Consider the following 19789-nt stretch of genomic DNA (forward strand, 5'->3'; position numbering starts at 1 on the left):
AGGATAAGCTTCAAAGGCCTTGTTGAACCTGTGACTAAGAAATAATGAGCAGTAAGTTGAATCTGTGCAGTAAGAAATGAGCAGAGACAATTCAGAGGCACCATTTTCTTGCTTACTGAACAGTTTATTAAGTTCTAATATAGACTTTTTCATAAATATTCATCTCACATCTCTAGTAAGGCTCCTTGAGAGCAGTGCTCATATCTTATTTTTATCATGAATTAGCACCTGGTACACAGTAGATGCTCATCAAATATTTTTATTACCTTTCAAAATAATTTCCCACTGGCCAATGTGTCCTCAAATGTGACAGTTCAAAAGTTTACAGGGACGTAGACCCAGCAATATCATTTCAAAAGGTAGATCTCTTCCAATTCTTTTGGTTATATGAACATGTAACCAGTGCTTGCTACACTTTAACACATGCTGCCTTTCCTTTCTCAGACTCGGGAACCTCCAAAGGAAGAGTATTTAAAACGAAATGTTTACTTCATTTTATTCATTTTTTACAGATAGCATTTTATCTGTGGCAATTTATATTGGTTTTCCATTCATGGGAGGGACATCAAGTTTTCTTTTTAAATGTATTTAAGAGGAAGTAACTTGATTGAAAGAAAAACCCCTGAAGTAATGCAGAGGTGGAACACATGAGATCAATTCTGAAGGTAATTCTCCAAGGATTAAAGACTGGGAAACAGTGCCCTAGGCAAAGTGTCCTGTCTTAAGGGGCCACTGGGTGTGCCTCCAGTGGTGCAGTTGTCAGAGGTCACTGATGTGACAGGACCAGCATCACATTAACAAGATTCTGCTACATCTTGTGAGAATCATGCCCCATTCAGTGAGCTATAAACGCAGAGGTCAAAAACTAAAGCCAAAGCAAATTTTTAAACTTAAAAAAACAAATCTTTATAAAGTAAGATATATCCTAGTAATAATGAGCTGCTCCCAGACAAAATAATAATAAAGGAAGGGCAATCTTAACAAGCAAAGTATCAAAATCTAATCGCCCAACTCTTATTATTCCAACTGCAGTATAGGAAGGTCACAGCTGCTTGGGGGAATGTACTTCTGTAGCTTCCAAACCAAGGCGGAAAGCCACACAGCTCTAAGACAAGCCCATGAGGTACGTTTTTCTGAAGGAAATAGCTGGGTCTCTTCACCAAAATGTTTTCAGCATATTCCAGTAACACACACCCTAGTACTACTTACAAATCAAAGAAGAAAGATCAACGCATCATATAACACATCCCTTGAAACAGGGAAAGGAGGATCACTCTGTGGGAGTAACATCTTTGGACTCTGCATCAGTTTGTTCCTCTTCAGCTTCTGTGGCAGCTGGGGCCGGAACAGTGATGGTTACAGTGCCTTTTGCCTCTGCTTCGCCTTCAGCCTCTGCAGCCTTATTTCCAGCCTGGGCCTCCTCACTTCCGGCCTCTGCTTCAGCGTTCCCCTTCCCGGATGCCATTCCACAGTGTGTGCCTGCTTCCAGCGGCTGTTCAGGATGGGGACCACTGGTAGCCTCTGCAGTGTCCACGGGGCTTTCCCCTTCAGCCAGTGTTTCAATACTTTTTGGAGTGGGCACTCCTTCCCCCTCTACTGCCTTCACTGCTGCTGTAATCACCTCAGCTAACACTTCTTCGGCCACCTCCTCAGGTGTCTCTTCCTTATCATCACCTCCTAAATTGTCAACTCCTTCGATTTCTGGATCAACGGCTTCATTGGTGAAAGGGTCTTCACCCTGGCCAAGAAGAAACAGGTCAGTGGTCTAAAGAACTGTTCAAACGAGGGGAAGCAGACCCAGGTTGCTGGGTGGAAGCTCGTATTTCCATGATAAGCAGTCAATAAGAGAAATACTTGATTCGTTTATTTATTATTTTAGAGAGGGAAGGAGGGAGAGGGAGAGAGACAGAAACATCCATGTGAGAGAGCTACACTGATGGGCTGCCTCCCATATGCGCCCCTACCGGGGATCAAACCCGTAACCTAAGCATGTGCCCTAACCAGTAACTGAACCCATGACTTTTCAGTGCATGGGACAATGCTCCATCCAACTGAGCCACACTGGACAGGGCAAGAGAAACAGTTTAAACTACACCAGGTGAGTTAACCCTAAAGGATCTCAGCCTACAGATGCAGAAAAGACATCTCCGGAAAGCTTCACTAGAACTATTTTGTACTTTTTTCCTTTTGGTTAATCCTCACCTGAGGATATTTTTTCCATTGCTTTCAGAATGGAAGGGAGGAAGGGAGGGAGAGAGAGAAAAAGAGGGAGGAGGTAAGAGGAGAGGAGGGGGGAGATGGGGAGAGGGGGAAGGGAGGAGAGGGAAAACCATCAACGTGAGAGAGACATCGACAGGCTGCCTTCCGCAGGCACCCAGACCAGGTGGGGAACAACTCAGGTACACGCCCTTGACGGGGAATCGAACCCCACCCCTTCGGTATTGAACCATTTAATAACTGAGAGGAGGGCAAACAGGTCCTAGCCAGGCTATGCTACAGCTTAGCTACCAGCCTTAGAAGTTAAAGTCATGGGACTGAGCATTTAGGAAACGGGCTTCCCAAGGAGGAACCAGGGGGGCTCTTCCAACTTCTCTCCCAGGCACCCTTCTTTGGGACTTTTTGTTACTCGGCTCCTGTCACTATGGCTCAGTGGCTGAGGCACCTCTGGCTCTTCCCTGCGCCTTGATCCTTCATTTTATTCAGTTGGATCTGCCAGCAAAACCTCATTTTAGCTTCTTTCTTGGACAATTATCTACCTTGGATATGTTTCTTTTTAAGCATCTCACCATCATTTGCTCAGTATTTTATGGATAGTCAAGGTTTCTCATGTAGAGAATCAACACTATTGTACAGATTAATCGAGCAGAACCACATCCCAGAGTTCCCAAGCACGCACTCGGACTCGGGAAATCCAGTTGTGGAACTCCCAAGCCCGATACATTCCAACATCCCCCAGTTCCTCAAAAGACTCAGAAATCCTAAGCACTGCACTCGAGATACAGTTCCACACTCATAGTTCTTTCTCCATTTCGAAAACTTTTCCCATCCATTGGACTCCTAACCTTGAGGTATTTTTCCAGCATCTTCACTATATGTCTGTTGTTCAAAACACTCTTAGCCACATGGAGACTTGTTTTCTTGAACTGTTCAGCAGCCAACTGCAAAGGGAACCACACATAGGTTTTCAAAAATGACACATATACAGGAGCAAGAGAACACACCAGCCAGGCTACATCAAGTTGTTCATTTATAGATTAGAAGCTTTGTAAACTAAGTAGGGAAAGGAGTAAGCTTTTTTCTTTTCAGTTTTGAGTTATATTAACTTCATAATAAGTTCAATAGCAAAACTATGAAAGCTCAAAAACAGCTTGACACACATACAATAATCGCTTGTTTATACAGTGCTTTTGGCTGCTCTTTAATGCAACTGGGAGGTGGGGAGCCCTGGCCACGTAGCCCAGTTGGTTAGAGCACCATCCTGATATGCCGAGGTTGTGCTGTAAGAAGCAACCAACGAATGCATAAATCAGTAGAACAACAAATCACTACTTCTCTCTCCTTCCCCCACCCCCGCCTTCCTCTTTCTCTCTAAAATTAAAAAAGCACACAAACAAACAAAAAATGGGGAGATGGGCAGGCAAGTACTGAGGGCTCCATTTCATCACTGGGTAAACTAAGAACAGAGATGTTAACTCGGGGATCAGCAAGCTACAGCCAGAGGGTCAAGTGCAGCCACACCCATTCTTTCACTTACTATCTGATCTGTGGCTGCTTTTGCCCACCAACACCAGACTTGGACAGAGACCTTATGGCCTGCAAAGCTGAAAATATTTACAATTTGACCCTTTACAGAAAAATTTGCTGACCCGAACTGAATTTTTAGCCTCAGGCCCCATAAGCTAGTAAGGACCAAATGGGTCTCCCAGGCCACTCTGCTCTGAATGGCCTTTGGCCTCAGTTTATAGAAAATCTAGTTTTTCAGCAAATGTGGAATTGATTTGTGTGGTTTACAGGGAACACTCTCAAACCAGGACAATTTCAACTATGTATTAAATCAATTCTAAGCAACACATTTTCACAGAAACTAGGGGGCATCATACAATCAATTGATGAAGTGGCAGGCTTGATGGGATATGGCAAGAGCCCCTAAAGATGTTAGCATTCCTCCTAAGACACAGAAGGTTCTGAAACCTCCACTAGAAGCCCGGGAAGGCTGGTCCCTCAGCCAGCATCAGGAGGGGCTCACCCGGCGATTGTGATTGTGATCCACAGAGTGCAGGTGCCGTTGGAGGAGCTGGTGCTGCGCAGGGATCAGCATGTCGCAAGCCAAGCAGTGAGCAGCCTCGATCTTCTTGAAGAAGTGCTCTTGGCCAATCCCTGTTGATGAAATCCAAGTCATACGGGATCTGGGACAGCATGCATGTAATGCTCCCCACCCCCTCCAGCCCCCAACGAGGCCCGCATTTTCTCCCTGCGGCCCTCTCTAGGGATTCCGTGAGGACAGAATCTGAGACAGGCGCCATCAGCCTTCCAGCAGGAGTGCAGGGTCAGAACCACCAGCCTCTACACCAGGACATTATTACTTCCAACTTTTCTGCTCCTTCAGTCCCGGAAGGAAAAAACTGCAGAGTGCTTCATGTCACTGTTAACTTGCCTGTAGAGCTGGGATCTATTAGGCCAAACTGGAGGGCCTGTTTCCATTGCTAAGTGCCCCTCCCATGGGTCTTCCCGTTCCATCCCCAGCAGCCCTGTGCTGGCTTTGCACTGAATCATGTGCCTTAGTGCCATGCAGAACAGCACGCCCCCTAGGATCACAACTCACCTTTGAAAGGATCTGGTTTTGGTTTTGTGCTTTCCTTCTCCATCAGTTCCTGACGTCGCTTCTCAATCTTCTTATTCCTGTTTACAATATATTCCTAAAGGGGTTGAGAGACAGCACCAACTGAAACCAGGAGAGGATAGCACGTGTGGGTATTTCTCAACTGCAGTAGAGGCAGCTCACCAGGAGTGTCTGCCCAGTCCCTATCGGATGACAGCCAGGCAGCTCCGTGGGCAGAACTAATGGGAACTACCATGGTTGGAGCTCAGTTATTCCTGACATGGGGACCAGACCAACTGTTATTCTGGAAATAGAAACCTTTACCAAGTTTAGACCTTATTTCCCTTCCCTTCCCCTGTGAGGGATCTGACACCTGTAGGGTCAGTGGGAAGCACTGTCAACTGTCATAGAGGCCAAGTGTGCTTCACCTGAAGGAACTCCACCGTCTTGTCAGGCAGTTTGGTACTTATAAACCGCAGTGTCTCTTTGTGAAATTTGCTTTGCAGATGCTTCTGGATTTCTTCATCTTCAAAGCTACGAAATTTGCACACAGAACAGGCAAATTGAATCCTGGAGGAGGAAGACAAAAAGCAAGAACAGTGATGCAGGGATAACGAGTTCATTTCTGGTTAGAACTGAAACAAAAATGGGAAAGCAGTTTCTGAACCAAGACTTCGGACTTCTCATGGGGAGTCAAGAATAGCCGTTTCCTGCCCAGCTGGTGTGGTTCAGTGGTTAGTGGTTGAGTGTCGACCCATGAACGAGTAGGTCACAGTTTGATTCCCAGTCAGGGACACACAGGAAGCAGCTGATCAGTGATTCTCTCTCATCACTGTTTCTCTCTCCCCCTATCCCTTCCTCTCTGATATCAATCAATCAATTTATATATATATATAAAACAGTTAAAAAAAATAGCAGTTTTCTTTCAAGGACTGGGACTACAATCTTGAAAGTATTCAGGAAAATGATTTGTGTAGCAATTTACTACTATACCAGTCTTTTTGGCCCAAAGGACTTACGTGACTCAATTTTAGGTAGCCGGTTCAATTCCAGGTCAGAGTACATACCTGGGTTTCGGGTTCAATTCCCAGTCAGAGCATGTGCGGAAGGCAACTAATCGATGTTTCTCTCACATCAATGTCTCTCTCTCTCCTCTCTCTAAGCATGTCATCCTCCAGTGAGGATTAAAAAAAAAAAATTGACACGACCTAAGAAAAATTCTCTGACAGGGTTCGACGTAAAGGCACGTTACGTCAAATTCATGGATAAAAACTAACGTTTCTTTGTCATGTGATTTCAAAGTCTCACAAATGCAATCATGCTATAAGGTGATGAGAGAGTGGCCTGCAGACCTGCATACCACCACAGTGGAGTGCTGCTTCCCTTGGCTTTGCCCAAGGGCCTCTGGATCTTTTGTGGTAAGAACACAGGCCATGTGGCACTCAGGACTCCTCTGCCAACGCCAGATTCTGCTGACCTCTAGCACCTGGCTTGGATCTCTAGGCAAGTGCCACAAGCTTTTGTAGATACCCTAACAGAGGAGTGAAAAGGAAAAGTCACCCAGGCTCTATGTGCAGAACTATTAGAAAGAAACAGGTTTCCTGGCTGTATCTCCGCCTCCTCTGTAATAACTGCTCCAACAATTGATAATTGCTCTATCCCAGCCGTGGGCAAACTACGGCCCACGGGCCGGATCCGGCCCGTTTGAAATGAATAAAACTAAAAAAAAAAAAAAAAAAAAAAAAAAGACTGTACCTTTTTATGTAATGATGTTTACTTTGAATTTATATTAGTTCACACAAACACTCCATCCATGCTTTTGTTCCGGCCCTCCCGTCCAGTTTAAGAACCCATTGTGGCCCTCGAGTCAAAAAGTTTGCCCACCCCTGCTCTAGAACCATCACTAGGGCAGGATTTAAAGATTTTTAAAAAATGTCATCTAAGTTCTCATGTGGCACGTAAATAGATCAAATCTATTTACTCATCACCTATTTACTCATCTATTTAACGAGGATTTTTTGTTGTTGTTAATTCTCATCTGAGGATATTTTTTCTATTTTTATTTTTAGAGAGAGTCGAAGGGAAGGGAGAGATAGAGACAGAAACATCAATGTGAGAGAGACACATCGATTGGTTGCCTCTCACATGTGCCCCAACTGGGGCCAGGATGGAGTCTTGCCCAGAATCGAGCCCAAGACCCTCTAGTCTAAGGGCCGATGTTCTAACCACTGCGCAACAAGCTAGGCCTTTACAAGGGTTTTGATGAATTCTTGTGACACCTGAAAGCTCCTACATTTTAGTTCCTGTCTCTGTTAGCCCTTTTGGTGAGTATTCTTTGCACCAGGTGAGCCTTAAGAGAACCTGTGCACAGAGGAACAGCCATGTGTGGTTAAGACCTTGGCAACCAAGAGCTCCCGTGGCCACCAGTGGTTTACTTTTCTAGTCAGCAGCCACATAACCACTGAACAGGGAGAGAAGTACACGGTGTGGTCACACCAACACTCTTTGGGCTTTGCATTTTTGTGCTTTTCTATTTAAAGGTTGTAGGGCACGGCTATAGGGTTAAGCCTCCGACTGACCTGTTGGCAAAACCACAAACAAGTCCCAGCTTAAAGGGCACAGTCCTCTTAGCATAATTAGGCTTGACCTTATGATGCTTCCTAGATCCTTCTTGGGAAGCTAATGGGCTACAGGAGGGCAGCAAGTGCTGCCAAAACAAGTGAAACTCACAAGAACACTGTAACTATGGTGACCACTACCTTGTTTGCACAGGAAAATAAAGGCTCAGCTGGCCTCTGGATCTCTCTGTGGCCTCAGCCAGGCACAGGAAGATCCACCTAGACCCAGCTTGTTCTCTTTGTCTGTTATTTCTTCATCCCTTCACCGCCCTCACTCAGGCTTGCGAACCCTTGGCTGAGCTAGCTCGGCACAAAAGGTAATGTTGATACACGTATAATTGGTAAATCAAACTCCAGATTTGGAGTCTGGTTTGGGACAACGCACCACGTCACCTCCTTAGCAGCTCTGCTTGATGAACATCAGTTGTTTGGATGACAGACACAGACCAGGGAACAAGGAAACTCCCCAGGGGTATGGAAAAGGGTAATAGAACGTCTGGGTGGGCACATGAGGGCCACAGGGACCTCTGGCAAGAATATGATTCCATTCGTGTTTCTCAAGTTTTGTCTCCCACCACTCTGACTAGGCCTTCCCACAGACACCTGGAGTCAGCTCAAACCAGGCTCTGCCCGCATCACAGAGTAAGAACCAACGAGCTTAGAAGAGCCTTGACAGTGCCCAGGTCCAGCTGACCTGCCATCTCACCTGTCAGCTGCTCGGTCTCGCAACCTGTCTCTTCTCCTTTGCTTTTCCTTCCTCTTCTTCACTTCATCATCCTCGTCATCCTTCTCTGCAACAGAGAAATCCCTTCAAGACCCTCTGCAGAGCCCACAGAGGAGCTAAGCACCAGGGCCTTGATGGGGCTGCAGCTCGGCCACTGCGCCCTGTGCCCTGCTGCAGCCTCCACACACGGCAGGGTCAGGACACCCTGAGGCACCAAGGGACTGTCAAAGGCTCCCACGTATGAGCTTGGATGAGAGCCCTGGGGCGTTCCCAGGGGAGACACCTCACTCCCCCCATGGCCTAATAAGGCTGGGATGGGCCAGGGACACGGCCCACCCATCCCACTCACACTGAGGCCCACCTGATCTCTGTTCTTCCCTATCCTACGTTTCCAATCCACTGCCTTATGAGTGAGTCTTCTCCCAACATCAGTTAAGAGAGTAGTTCTTCCTAGGTAAAGAGGCAGCAGCTAGAAGCCTCAGAAAATAAAGCTGTTCTACCTCCCCGTCCCACCTCTGGGTGGACCAGGACAACCATCCCGTAGGCCTCCTCTGAACTAGGGCCTCAGCAGGTCTGTCAGTCCTTGCTGGCCCGAACTCTATCTTCCACTCATGAAAACTGTCACTCTAGGGCTTTCCCAGGGCTATCTGGGAAGCAATCCTAGAAAGAGAAGTAGGAAGAGACCTGTCGGTCCTCCATCCATCTCCTGGGGCCAGCCCAGTGTCCCAGCGTGAGGCCAGGTCAGGTTACCGTGGCTCAGAGCAGGGCCAGACACTGAAAAAAGGTTGGATAAGCATCTGAACTGTAACCCCTACCCCTGATGCCAGTCACGAGACTGTCCCACGAAGATGGCGACCGGCGTACGCTGCTCAGAAGCCTCTCAAAAGGGCGTGTGGGATTTTTGGCAAGAGGTCACTGCCTGAAACTATTACTGCTGTTTAATAGCAAAGCCATCCAGGGTGGGTAGCAGGACCTGCACGCAATAAACATGTCACCTTTGCTTTAGCATTTCCCCGCTGCACGAGCTGCTCAGTGTTGTGTGGTCCCATGCTACAGACATGATCGCTTCAATAAATAAACAGAGTGAGAAGACCTCAGGGGGTTGGCTAAACCTGAACACATAAGGGAAGCAGCAGCTGCTAAGCCAGGGGCCTTCAGAATTGACGGGAGCAGAACCAGCCTGTGATTCTTGGGGAAAACCAGCTACAAGACCCACGGGAATAGGAAAAGTAGCTTTTGGGTAAGCTCAAGGCCACCATGTCCCAGGCTGCTTCTCCCTGCCCCCTCCTCACCCCAAGAGGTTTAATTTGGCTTTGCTTTTGCCACTAAATTTGTACCCTTAAGTCTCTGGCACTGGAAGTGACGGGGCCTGCTGAGCAGTGAGCAATGCCTGCCGCTAGGGCATCTGGGTCTGGGTGTTCCTGACAGGCCTCCCCCTTCCCTCAGCCCCCAATCCAGGCAGGTGTCCAAACTCTGTCCCATGCAGCAATGTGCTGCAGTTGCCAGCAATCCCACCATGAAGGCTGAGGCAGCTCCATGGCCTCGGCTGGCAATCGAAGGAACTGTGGAGATAACGAAGCCCAGGAGAACAGTACAGGGACCTGCATGGACCAGGGTAACAGAGAAGACAGCTGGAGGGCACCTTTTCTTTCTCTCTCGCATTTCTGAGATTCCCTTCATGACCCCTCAAGCTGCTGCAGACACCACCCACAGGTGAGCTGCCCCGTCCCTCCTTAGCCTGCATTTACAATGGAGCAAAGTCTTGGGGTGAGTGCCATGGCCAAAGCTCGCCCAGTAATCACAGCCCCTCTTCTGCCCTGAGCCATCATCCCCTCCATCCAGGCTCCAGGCTTGCTCAGAAACCCAGCTCAGCTGAGTGTTGGGCAGTGAGTGCAGGACAGCTGGGCAGATGCAGGAAAGTTCAAAGGGACAATGGGCAATGCCTACCTCTCTGCCTCCCGGAGTCCAAGAATTCGTCCTCCTGAAAAAGCACACACACGAAGTGGGGCAGTGAGGTGGTTTCCAGAACTCTCCACACCAGCCTAGCTCCCCCTGCCACTACCTGGTGGTTGCTGTGCCACCAGGAACCTAGTCACAAGGTGCTAGACAAGGTCCAGGGCTATGGGACAGAGCCCAGGTGTATCCTGTCACTACTGGTTGCCTTCTGGGATTCTGTGATGACTAATCTGTTTTGCTTTTTCATTAAAGACACTGACCTTCTTTCAGCTTTCTAAAGCTAAAGTACGGCCTCTGGCAATGTACACCTGCACAGCTCTGCACATGGGAATGCCAGGAGCCCATTCATAAACTGTATGTCAAGAAACCCTGATTTGTAGGATGCTACTTCCACTGCTCTTTATTGGAAATGGGTTTTACCAAGTTTCCCAGCCATTTATTTGTATTTACCAAAGGTTGTAAAAAATTAGGTGTGGATAAAAATGACCATCTAAGTGAAAATGGAAAGGGAGTCCATTTCTTAGGCATGAAGCCAAAGATTAAATTACCAATCAGCAAGTACACAGTGATTCCTAGACTCAAGACTGAAGCAAAACATGGGACAAGACCCTCAGAAAAGCTGAAAACTCACTGTACCCAACTTCTCCCATCTTCCGCCAACCGGCCTGACCATTAGACGCATCTGTGCAAAGCCTTCATACACACAGATCTAGGGCCCTGCCTAGAACTGGATCAGAATTTACAGTGGGTGGCAAAGGTTCACTCGCCAGGTCCTCATGCTAGGAGCCGACCTTGAACACCTGTCTACCACGACTGGTTGGAAGGAATGAGTGACATGGGTGCAGCCCAGCACCCGCGTGAAGCTGCAAGTCTTCAGTACGTTTGGAAGCCTCAACCTGCAAAGCCACTGCACTTACCACGTGTGCAGCTGGGCACATTACTATAAGGACACAGGAACGGCTGGGAGTGGGGCAGGAGGGCTGGGAATTTTTTTCAGGAAAGCAAGGATTGTTACAGGTGGAACACTCTAGCTGCGAGTCTACCATAGCAGCAGTGCCTGTCTCTGTGAGGAAGAAGGAAGAAACCCTGCACTAGAGACAAAGGAGATTGACCAGTGAAGGTGGACTTACTCCCCTGAATTCTTCATCTCCTGACCGGAAGTCACCAGCTCCATCATCTACCAGACACAAAAGTAATTGGAAAAGTTAGCCCCTCAGCAGTGGCCCGGTTTTCACCCTCCCAAGCTCACTGTCCAGAGTGACGACGCTTATCCTGACCACAGTGGGGACTGTGGGAGTTTGGGTGACACACAGCACCCTTGAGTTCCTGGGTGTCCACTGTACGGACAGGCAGGCAAGGCACTAAGCATGCAACGGACTCATCTTATACCCACTGAAAACTCAGTATCCCACCCCCAGGGCGTACCATTTTCGGAAAAATCTCCTTCGCTGTCAGCCCGGGCCTGTTTGGCATCCGGCTCATCATAGATTTGCAACTGCTTCCGTTTCCTGCCCATGCCATCTGGGCCGCAGCGGTCAAACCCTCTCCACCTGGGCTACAGACACAAGCACATCCAGATGTACCACCTCCCCGGGCCATTAAGATACCCCAGGGCCGTGGTCGGCAAACAGCAGCTCGCGAGCCACACGCGGCTCTTTGGCCCCTTGAGTGTGGCTCTTCCTAAGCCTTAGGAGTACCCTAATTAAGTTAATAACAATGTACCTACCTATATAGTTTAAGTTTAAAAAATTTGGCTCTCAGAAGAAATTTCAATCGTTGTACTGTTGATATTTGGCTCTGTTGACTAATGAGTTTGCCGACCACTGCCCCAGGGGAATGAAGAATAAAGAGGGTAAGATCAGAGAACAAAGATAGACAAGGTCTTTTCAGAAGGCAAAGAAAGACAACATAGCTTAACCCCCCACAACCGTTATGCTGAAGTTAAAAAGCTAAACACAAAAGGACACATATTGTATTCATGTGTTATAACCAAAACAGGCAAATCCATGCACAGAAAGGTGTTAGTGGTTGCCAGGGACTGGGGGAGAAAATATGGAGTGACTGCTAATGACAGAGTTTCTTTCTGGGTTGACAGAAATGTTCAAAAATTAGACGGTGGTGAAGATTGCACAAGTCTATACATTTTTACTAAAAGTCAAATTATACACGTAAAAATGAGTGAATCCTACAATCTCTAAATTTTACCTCAATAAAGCTGTTTAAAAAGAAAAGCAAGGCAGGCAGGGTAGAACTTTGCAAGGACTTACCCGATCCCTCATCCGGGTCTGTGACTGGCCACATCTGTAGGGCAAGGAGTTGTCATAACCTCCAGCCCCCTGCATGCCCATCACTCCATAGTTGGGGGCCATGGACTGGGGGGCCATGGACTGGGAGAAGAGGGAAGGTGGGGGCCTGCTGGGAGAGGGGCCCCCCAGGCCCCGTCCACCCACGTAGTTCATTTCTGTCCAGGGAGCAGACAGTGGTTGGGAGGAGGCCGCTGATGTCATGAAGGGGTCAGTGCGCATAAAGGTGCCAGCGTTGCTCCGGTCCTGAAAGCGGCCCTGATCCCGGCCCCGCATGAAGCCATCGAGTGAGCGGGGCTCCCGGGCAGGGTCCCGACAGTCACTGTACTGACTGCCAAAGCCACCATTGCGGTCAGGTCCCAGGTCAAAGTCATAGTTGTAGCTATAGCTGGGACGGTAGGGATTGTGCTCAGGCAGACAAGGCCTGGAGTCGTAGGAGTCAAATGACTGGAAGCGGAAGGAACTGCAAAGAAAGCACAACCATGACTACATGCTCTGGGTCCGATCTCTACACCTCCTGCAAAGCTGACCTCCCTACACTCAGAACAGGAAAGCAAACCAAACCACCACGTGCCCCTCCTAAATGCCTGGAGGCGAAACAGACCAATCCTCCCCTCCAAACACTGATGAATGTGGGCACAAGCCATTGGCCACAGAACAGGGAGGTTGTTAAGCTCCTGGTGCAAAATCAGGAGTCTGGTATAGTTTAACCACAGCCATGCTCTAAACCCCGCCACTGAGGAAAGCAGCAAGTCCAATTACAATGCCTCTATCCCAACAAAGGCCCAACTCATCTACCCATGCTCAGGAGGGACCGGGGAAGAGCATTCCTGGGAGAGCAGGTGCCCACTCCCTGGAAAGCTTGATGTTTGGATCCCCAGGGAAGGGATCAGGTGTGTAATTACCTCTCCCGGTCCTGCATGCCCTCCCCACCGGTGCTGCTCCCACCCCTGCCTCCTTCCTTGGACATCATGTCTAGACGTTGGTTGATCTTGGCAATGAGCGAGTCAGAATTGTCAGTGCATGGCTCGGGGCCATAAGAAGCCATATGTATGGCAGGGCCCCCAGGCGCCAGGCCATCACCAGCCTTGGTGGCTTCCCAGGAGGCTGGGCCGTAGCTGTAGGTTGCTGCTGTGGTGACGCTGGTGTTCTGGGCACCATAATAATTGTAGTTTTCATAACCTGCCAAAGGGAAGAAGAGGCAAGTCAGACCTCAGCCGCCACAAAGCCAGCCCAGGGAGGACATGTCTATAGAGGAGTACCCACTGCCATTAGGGAAGGAAGAGGGTCATGGGACCAAGTGCTGCTTGCATCACCCACACTGCGCACCACATTGCCTTTGTATAGCTCATAGAGGCATCAGGAGGAGGGTGGAGCTAGGACCTCAATTCTGAGTAGATTTTCGGTGTCAGATCCTAAGACTTGCTTCCCATCCAAAGACAGAGGTGGCTGAGAGCCCAGAGTGGCAGTTGGGCTATTGACAGATCCACCATAGAGATATCGCTCCCAGAACACAACCACAATCCCCTGCAAGTTCCCCGCGAGGCCTCCTCAGCACCTCAGGCCCAGCATGCAGGCCTTCAGGAGAGCTATAAGCACAGCTGGGAAGGGAGATGGGGGTTCCCGCATCCCAGCTCCTCTGGATGGCTGACCAGAGACCCTCGTGTCCACCCACTGACCCCCAGAAGGGCCTACCTTGCCAGCTGGCCACACCAGTTCCATATGCACCTTAGAGGAAACAAGAACACACAAGAGCTTTGCTTGCAGAACGAAGGCTCCTAAGACAACCCACACCCGATATTGGACAGTTGTCACCTCACTCCCCTATCCCCGGGCCAGGGCTACAGGTGCTATGGCAGCACTCTGGGAGGCACCTGTGGCTGCCTACTAAGGCCAGGAACTATGAAACTCACTTCTTCCAGAGCACTCAGCTAAGATAATCAGGGCTTCCCTCCTAGGCAAGCCCGGTCTCCGCATCAAAGCAAGGGAAAGGACGCTGCAGCCCTCCCCAGAAGCTCATCCAGTGTGGGCCACGTCCCCAGGCAGAGCCCTTCTAAAGTGCCAGCACTCACTAGGAGCCAGAGCTCAGGCACTGCCAAAAACATGGAGAGTGCACAGTGGAAAACCATGTCCCTAACTCAACTGAGCAAGAGGACATATGTGTCTGAGTGACATGGAAGGCCTCTTCCTGGGACACTCGGTGATGGGCAGAGAAGTGACCCTCCCAACAGTAATAGGGGCAAATCCCAGGCTCAGAAAACAAAGGATGCCATTGTCCAAATTCCTGGACGATGCCGCAAAAAAGCTCATTAATTAGAGCACATTTTGGTCAAATGCACTTAGTGCCATGATCTGGACTCCAGAGCAGGGTTCAGCCAACAGGCCCCAGGCCAAACCTAGCCCACTACCAGCTGTTGTATAGCCAACCACATTTTTAAATGGTTGAGGAAGAAAAAAAAAAAAAAAAAATCAAAAGAATATTTCATGATGTGATACACATCATTTATACACTTGTCAAAACCCATAGAACTATATACTACAGAGTAAGTATCAATGTAAGCTATAGATTACAGTTAATAACAGTGTATCAAACATTGGCTTGTTAATTGTAATAAATGTATCCTGCTAACACAAAATGCTAGGAATAACTGTGTAGAGGTGAAGGTAAGGTTGAGTGTATGAAACTCTACATACTACCTGCTTAATCTTATAAATCTAAAGCTACTAAGAAATAAAGTCCAGCCCAGCTGGCATGGCTCAGTGGTTGAGCATTGACCTATGAACCAAGAGGTCACAGGTTCAATTCCCAGCTGGGACACATGAAGGCTTGATCCCCAGTAGGGGGCGTGCAGGAGGCAGCCGATCATCGATGTTTTTTTCTCATTGATGTTTCTATCTTTCTCCCTCTCCTTTCCTCTCTGAAATCAATAAAAATATATTAAGAAATAAAGTCCAGCCCTGACTGGTTTGGCTCAGTGGATAGAGCATCCGCCTGCGGACTCGGACTCAAGGGTCCCGGGTTCGATTCCGGTCAGGGGCATGTACCTTGGTTGCGGGCATATGCCCAGTGGGGGGTGTGCAGGAGGCAGCTGATCGATGTTTCTCTCTAATCGATGTTTCTAACTCTCTATAAAAAACTCTCCCTTCGCCGAAACCGGTTTGGCTCAGTGGATAGAGCGTCGGCCTGCGGACTCAAGGGTCCCAGGTTCGATTCCGGTCAAGGGCATGTACCTGGGTTGTGGGCACATCCCCAGTAGGAGATGTGCAGGAGGCAGCTGGTCGATGTTTCTCTCTCATCGATGTTTCTAACTCTCTATCTCTCTCCCTTCCTCTCTGTAAAAAATCAATAAAATATATTAAAAAAAAAAAAAAAAAAAAAACTCTCCCTTCCTCTCTGTAAAAAATCAGTAAAATATATTAAAAAAAAGAAATAAAGTCCATTAATTAAAAAAGTATCTGATAGCCCTGGGAGGTGTGCTCAGTGGTTCGAGGGTCGGCCTGTGCACTGGAGGGTCTCAGGTTCCACCCATGCTCCCTGTCAGGGCACATAACTAATTGATGTTTCTCTTTCTTCACTCTTCCAGTGAGGATTAAAAAAAAAAAAAGTCTCTGATTATACACTCAGCTATTTACTTAGATTAAAATAACAGACTGCTGAAACGGACTACTCTGTGATACATGAAAAGTCATATGGTGCGAGAACCTCAGTGTCCTTCCGTCAGTATTACTGGAACAGACTTGTCCATCTGTTTCTAAGTTGTCTATGGTGTCTTCTGTCCTACAGGGATCACGGAGCCTACAAAGCCCAAACATTTACTCTCTGGCCCTTTACAGAAAGGTTTCCTGGCCCCTGGGCTCCACCCCACCCTCTGTGTGCCTCTCCAGGCTACAGGCCACTGTCTCCGGGTGCAGCCTCGGGAACAGCTGTCAGTCTGGTGCCTGGAGTGGGGGTCCCGGGAGCCCATGCCTCCCACAAAGCAGGTTCCACCTACCCTGGGTGTTGGTGGGTCCAGCACTCCATGCCCCATAGCCTGTGAACAGAAGACCTGTGAATTAGGATCCTATGTGTCACACCAGCAACAGGTGCTTTGGACTTGGCTCTGAAGAACCTAAAGGGATATCCTCAAAGGAGTTCAGTGCCAGGCTTACAAGAGGGCAGCATAACCACAACGCTGCCTCCCTAAGGGTCCTCTCACAGCTGGCTGATTGCATCATCACACTCCACCTGCCAGAGGTCAAAGCAGAAAAAAGAGGGGTGGGAAAGGGGCCTTGAGCCAGCTCTGCCTGTCACTTGCCGAGGAACCTTGGCCTAAGCCTCAACCCACACCTGAGGATGACACAGGAAGAGCCACCAGCTAGCCCATCATTAGGACTCCTCCGTTCCCCTCCTTGGCTCACCAACCAAGCACCCATAAGTGCCCATCACTTGGACACAACTGTGCCACTCTAGGTCTCGCTTCCATATGGCTTTGAACCCTCCAATGCTCCGGGGCACCTTCAAGTCCCAGGGCCTCATCCTGCCCCCAAGAATCAGACTGTGCTCCCCTCTGGTCGCTCCTCTGTCCCTCCAGACCCCAATATAGCATCTGTCTGGCCCCTCTTCATCTCCATGAGCCTGCATGTGGCACAGAGCTGTCCACAGGCAGCTGTTTACACCCGTCAAATGACTTCACCTTTATAAAGCAAGAATGTAACTGATCTCCCTTACCTGAGCAACCCAAACCACTAGCTGACTGCCTACTGTGTGCTGACGCACAACAGGCACTGAGCACACATTAGCCAGCTTCACAGAATGCCGTTCAGAGCCCAGGGAGCTAAGGCTCTGGTTAGGGTCTCTGACCCAAAGTCACACTGAAGTTTGCCCTCCGCAAGGCACCCTCTCCCCACACCATGCAGCTTCCATAGCTGTGCAGAGAAGGCAGAGTGCGGTTCTGACAGCACGGGACCAACTGCAGGGCACCGACTGCTTCACTCTGGGGCACGTGCCACTCACATAACTTCATGACGCCCCTTGAGACAGGTACTGTTTTTCTTGTTGTAAAGGCTTGAGAAGCTAAGTCACTTGCCCAAGACCACGGAGCTAGGAAACGGTCAGGGAGCACTGTCAAGGCTCAGTGAGTCCTAGGAAGTAACTCCAGGTGTTAAACCCACAGGATGATTCAGGGAAGCTGCAGCATCTGACCGAGCCTGAAAGGTTTTTAGCAGATGGGGGGCGGGGGGGCATCTCCAAGCCAAGGGCCTGTATGATACAGGATTACTGGCGGGAAAATCTGGCAGGAAGGCAAATAACAATGAGTCCCAGTCAGGCTGAGGACCCGGGACACTTCCGTGCACCTCAGAACCTCTCTGCTTCTGCAATTCCTGCGGCTTGGATCCTGCTCACGCTGCCCCCTTCCAAGACACTGTCTTCTCTAGCTGCCGCTCCCAAGACCAGGTCACCTGCTTCTCGAACCTCAGATACTTGGATAGGGATCTGCGCCTGGTCCAGCCCAACTGTTCCCAGTGGGCAAACTCGGCTCCAGTACCGAGCAGAGGCTCCGAGGAGACTGACCGGGGAGATGAAGGGCAGGTCCCCCTGCGACAGGCCCTGCAACCCCCAAGGGGAGAGGGCACACGTCCTTTTCCCGCGGCCCTGGCACCTCCGGGCCGCCGTAAGAGAGTCCCTGGAAGAGAGCCACCCATCCGCCGCCACCCGGGCCACATCAGGTTTCCAGCTCTGCCCAAGGAAATGCCCAGCATCTGACCCTCAGGTTCCGTCCGGGGCCGGCACGAGTCAGACCCACGGCTGACCCCGAGGCTGAGCCTCACAGAAGCCTCACCCGGTGCGGCCGCGCTACACCGCGGAGCTGGCAGGGAGGACGCCGACCCCGCGCCACCCGGGCGCATTCCGGGGCGGGAGCGCCTGGCCACGTGCGCCGCGCGGAGGCCCCCACCGAGCCCCGCGGATCCCGGGACAGGCCTGACCGCCAGGGAGAGGACTCCGCGCCCCCCGAGCGCCGACTGTGGCTCCGCCCCCCAGCGCCGCCATTTTGTGGCGTCTTCCGAAGGGGAAGTCGGCGGGCCGGTGAGCACCGGCGCGGTGAGCAAGGCGGTTCGACCCGCCGAAGCTAAGGGTTAGAAACCGACCCGACGGCCCAAGGCGCCCCCTGAAGCCCATCCCAGCGTCAGGACGCCGCACTCCGCCCGCCTCCTCAGGCACCGCCATCCAATCCGCACGTAATGCCGCGGGAGCGACGGCACCGCAGTCCAATGAGCGGCGGGCGCGCGCCCAGTCCGCCTCGCCGCACGACCGGGCTGCGGGAACCGACCTCAGGCGTGGTCCCTGGCCCTGCGGCCCTCCGAGCGGCGGCTGCCCCGGAAAGCGCCTACCCTCCCTACGCTGCACCCGCTGCCGTACGAACCTCCGTAGCCATGCTCCATGTCTTCGGCTCGGCCCGCCAGCAGCCCCTTTTTCTAGGCTGCCACGGACGCATGCGCTCGACGTACCTCCCGCCGCCCGCTACTGGAAGACCAGGCACACGCGTCACTCCTTCCGCGCAATACCATTGCCGGACTTCCACGGTGAGCCCGCCTCCATCTCCCCAGCTGGCCCTGCGGTTGGTCGGCATCGGCGCGCAGCACCTTGGGAGTTTTGGTCGGGCCCCGGGGCCTCACCGCGCCCCTCCTGGTCCCCGCCCCTCCAGGTCTCGCCCGCAAGCACCCCGCCCCACCCCCCACCCCGCGCCGCGAGGTCCCACCTTCCGCCTGCCGCTGGCGCTGCCCACAGACAAGCCTGGAGGCGGGGTGGGAGTAACTTTATTAAGCTCGGCTTCCAGCCTCAATTACGTGCGTCCAGCCCAGCCCTGACCCTGGTCACGGGGGGCCCCCGCCGCCCTCCTCGTCGTCGTCCTCCACGTCGAGGCCGGGGATGCCACGGATCTCGCGCTGCAGCGCCCCGCCTAGCAGGGGCACAGCCTCCTCGTCTTCCTCGGGGGGTGGCGGCGGTGGTGGGGACGCGGCGCCAGGGGCCGGTTCCGGGGGCACCGGGGGCTGCGCCTGCGTGCTCTCGGCACCCTCTGTGCCTCCTGCCCCTTCCATCAATGGCCCCACATCCAGGGCGCTGCCCTCGGCCTCCTCCTGTTCCTTCTCCTCCTCAGGGCTGTCGGTGAAAGGGTTCTCGCCCTGTGGGAAGGGCACAGATGCTAAAGGGAGAACGGACTCGCGGGACCAGGGCTGGGGACAAGGGCGGGGGCTGGGGATGCAGCCAGGCTCTAGGCGCCCGCGCCTCACCTTCAGGTAGTGCTCCAGCTTCTTGCTGATGAGCTTGTTGTTGAGGATGCTGCGGGCCACCATGAGGGAGGACTTCTTAGACTGCTCCATCATGAGCTGC

The 19789-nt window shown here is 51.0% G+C and overlaps 2 protein-coding genes across 3 annotated transcripts in view; both read right to left on the reverse strand.

Moving 5' to 3' along the window:
- Window positions 1-243: 243 nt before the first annotated feature.
- AKAP8 (A-kinase anchoring protein 8) lies at window positions 244-18928 on the reverse strand. The gene is made up of 14 exons (XM_070416272.1): window positions 18822-18928; window positions 16413-16451; window positions 14116-14148; window positions 13326-13602; window positions 12385-12883; window positions 11543-11672; window positions 11248-11294; window positions 10109-10142; window positions 8144-8228; window positions 5248-5389; window positions 4823-4916; window positions 4247-4377; window positions 3063-3158; window positions 244-1738 (listed from the first exon to the last, which is right to left on the reverse strand). Exons 1-14 carry the CDS (start codon window positions 18838-18840, stop codon window positions 1271-1273), a joined length of 2094 nt encoding a protein of 697 aa, XP_070272373.1. The 5' UTR covers window positions 18841-18928; the 3' UTR covers window positions 244-1270.
- A 270-nt stretch (window positions 18929-19198) lies between these two features.
- Window positions 19199-19789, reverse strand: part of AKAP8L (A-kinase anchoring protein 8 like) — a 31475-nt gene continuing 30884 nt past the window's right edge. For both annotated transcript variants that reach the window (XM_070416274.1, XM_070416273.1), the window contains 2 exons: window positions 19690-19785; window positions 19199-19581 (listed from right to left, as the gene is read on the reverse strand). In XM_070416274.1, coding sequence (XP_070272375.1) covers window positions 19273-19581; window positions 19690-19785 — 405 coding nt within the window. In that variant the 3' untranslated portion in view covers window positions 19199-19272. The remainder of the gene's footprint in view (window positions 19582-19689; window positions 19786-19789) is intronic.

Source organism: Myotis yumanensis, unplaced genomic scaffold (assembly GCF_028538775.1).
Source record: "Myotis yumanensis isolate MYYU_CA2020_CCGP unplaced genomic scaffold, mMyoYum1.0.hap1 SCAF_5, whole genome shotgun sequence".
Classification (NCBI taxonomy): domain Eukaryota; kingdom Metazoa; phylum Chordata; class Mammalia; order Chiroptera; family Vespertilionidae; genus Myotis; species Myotis yumanensis.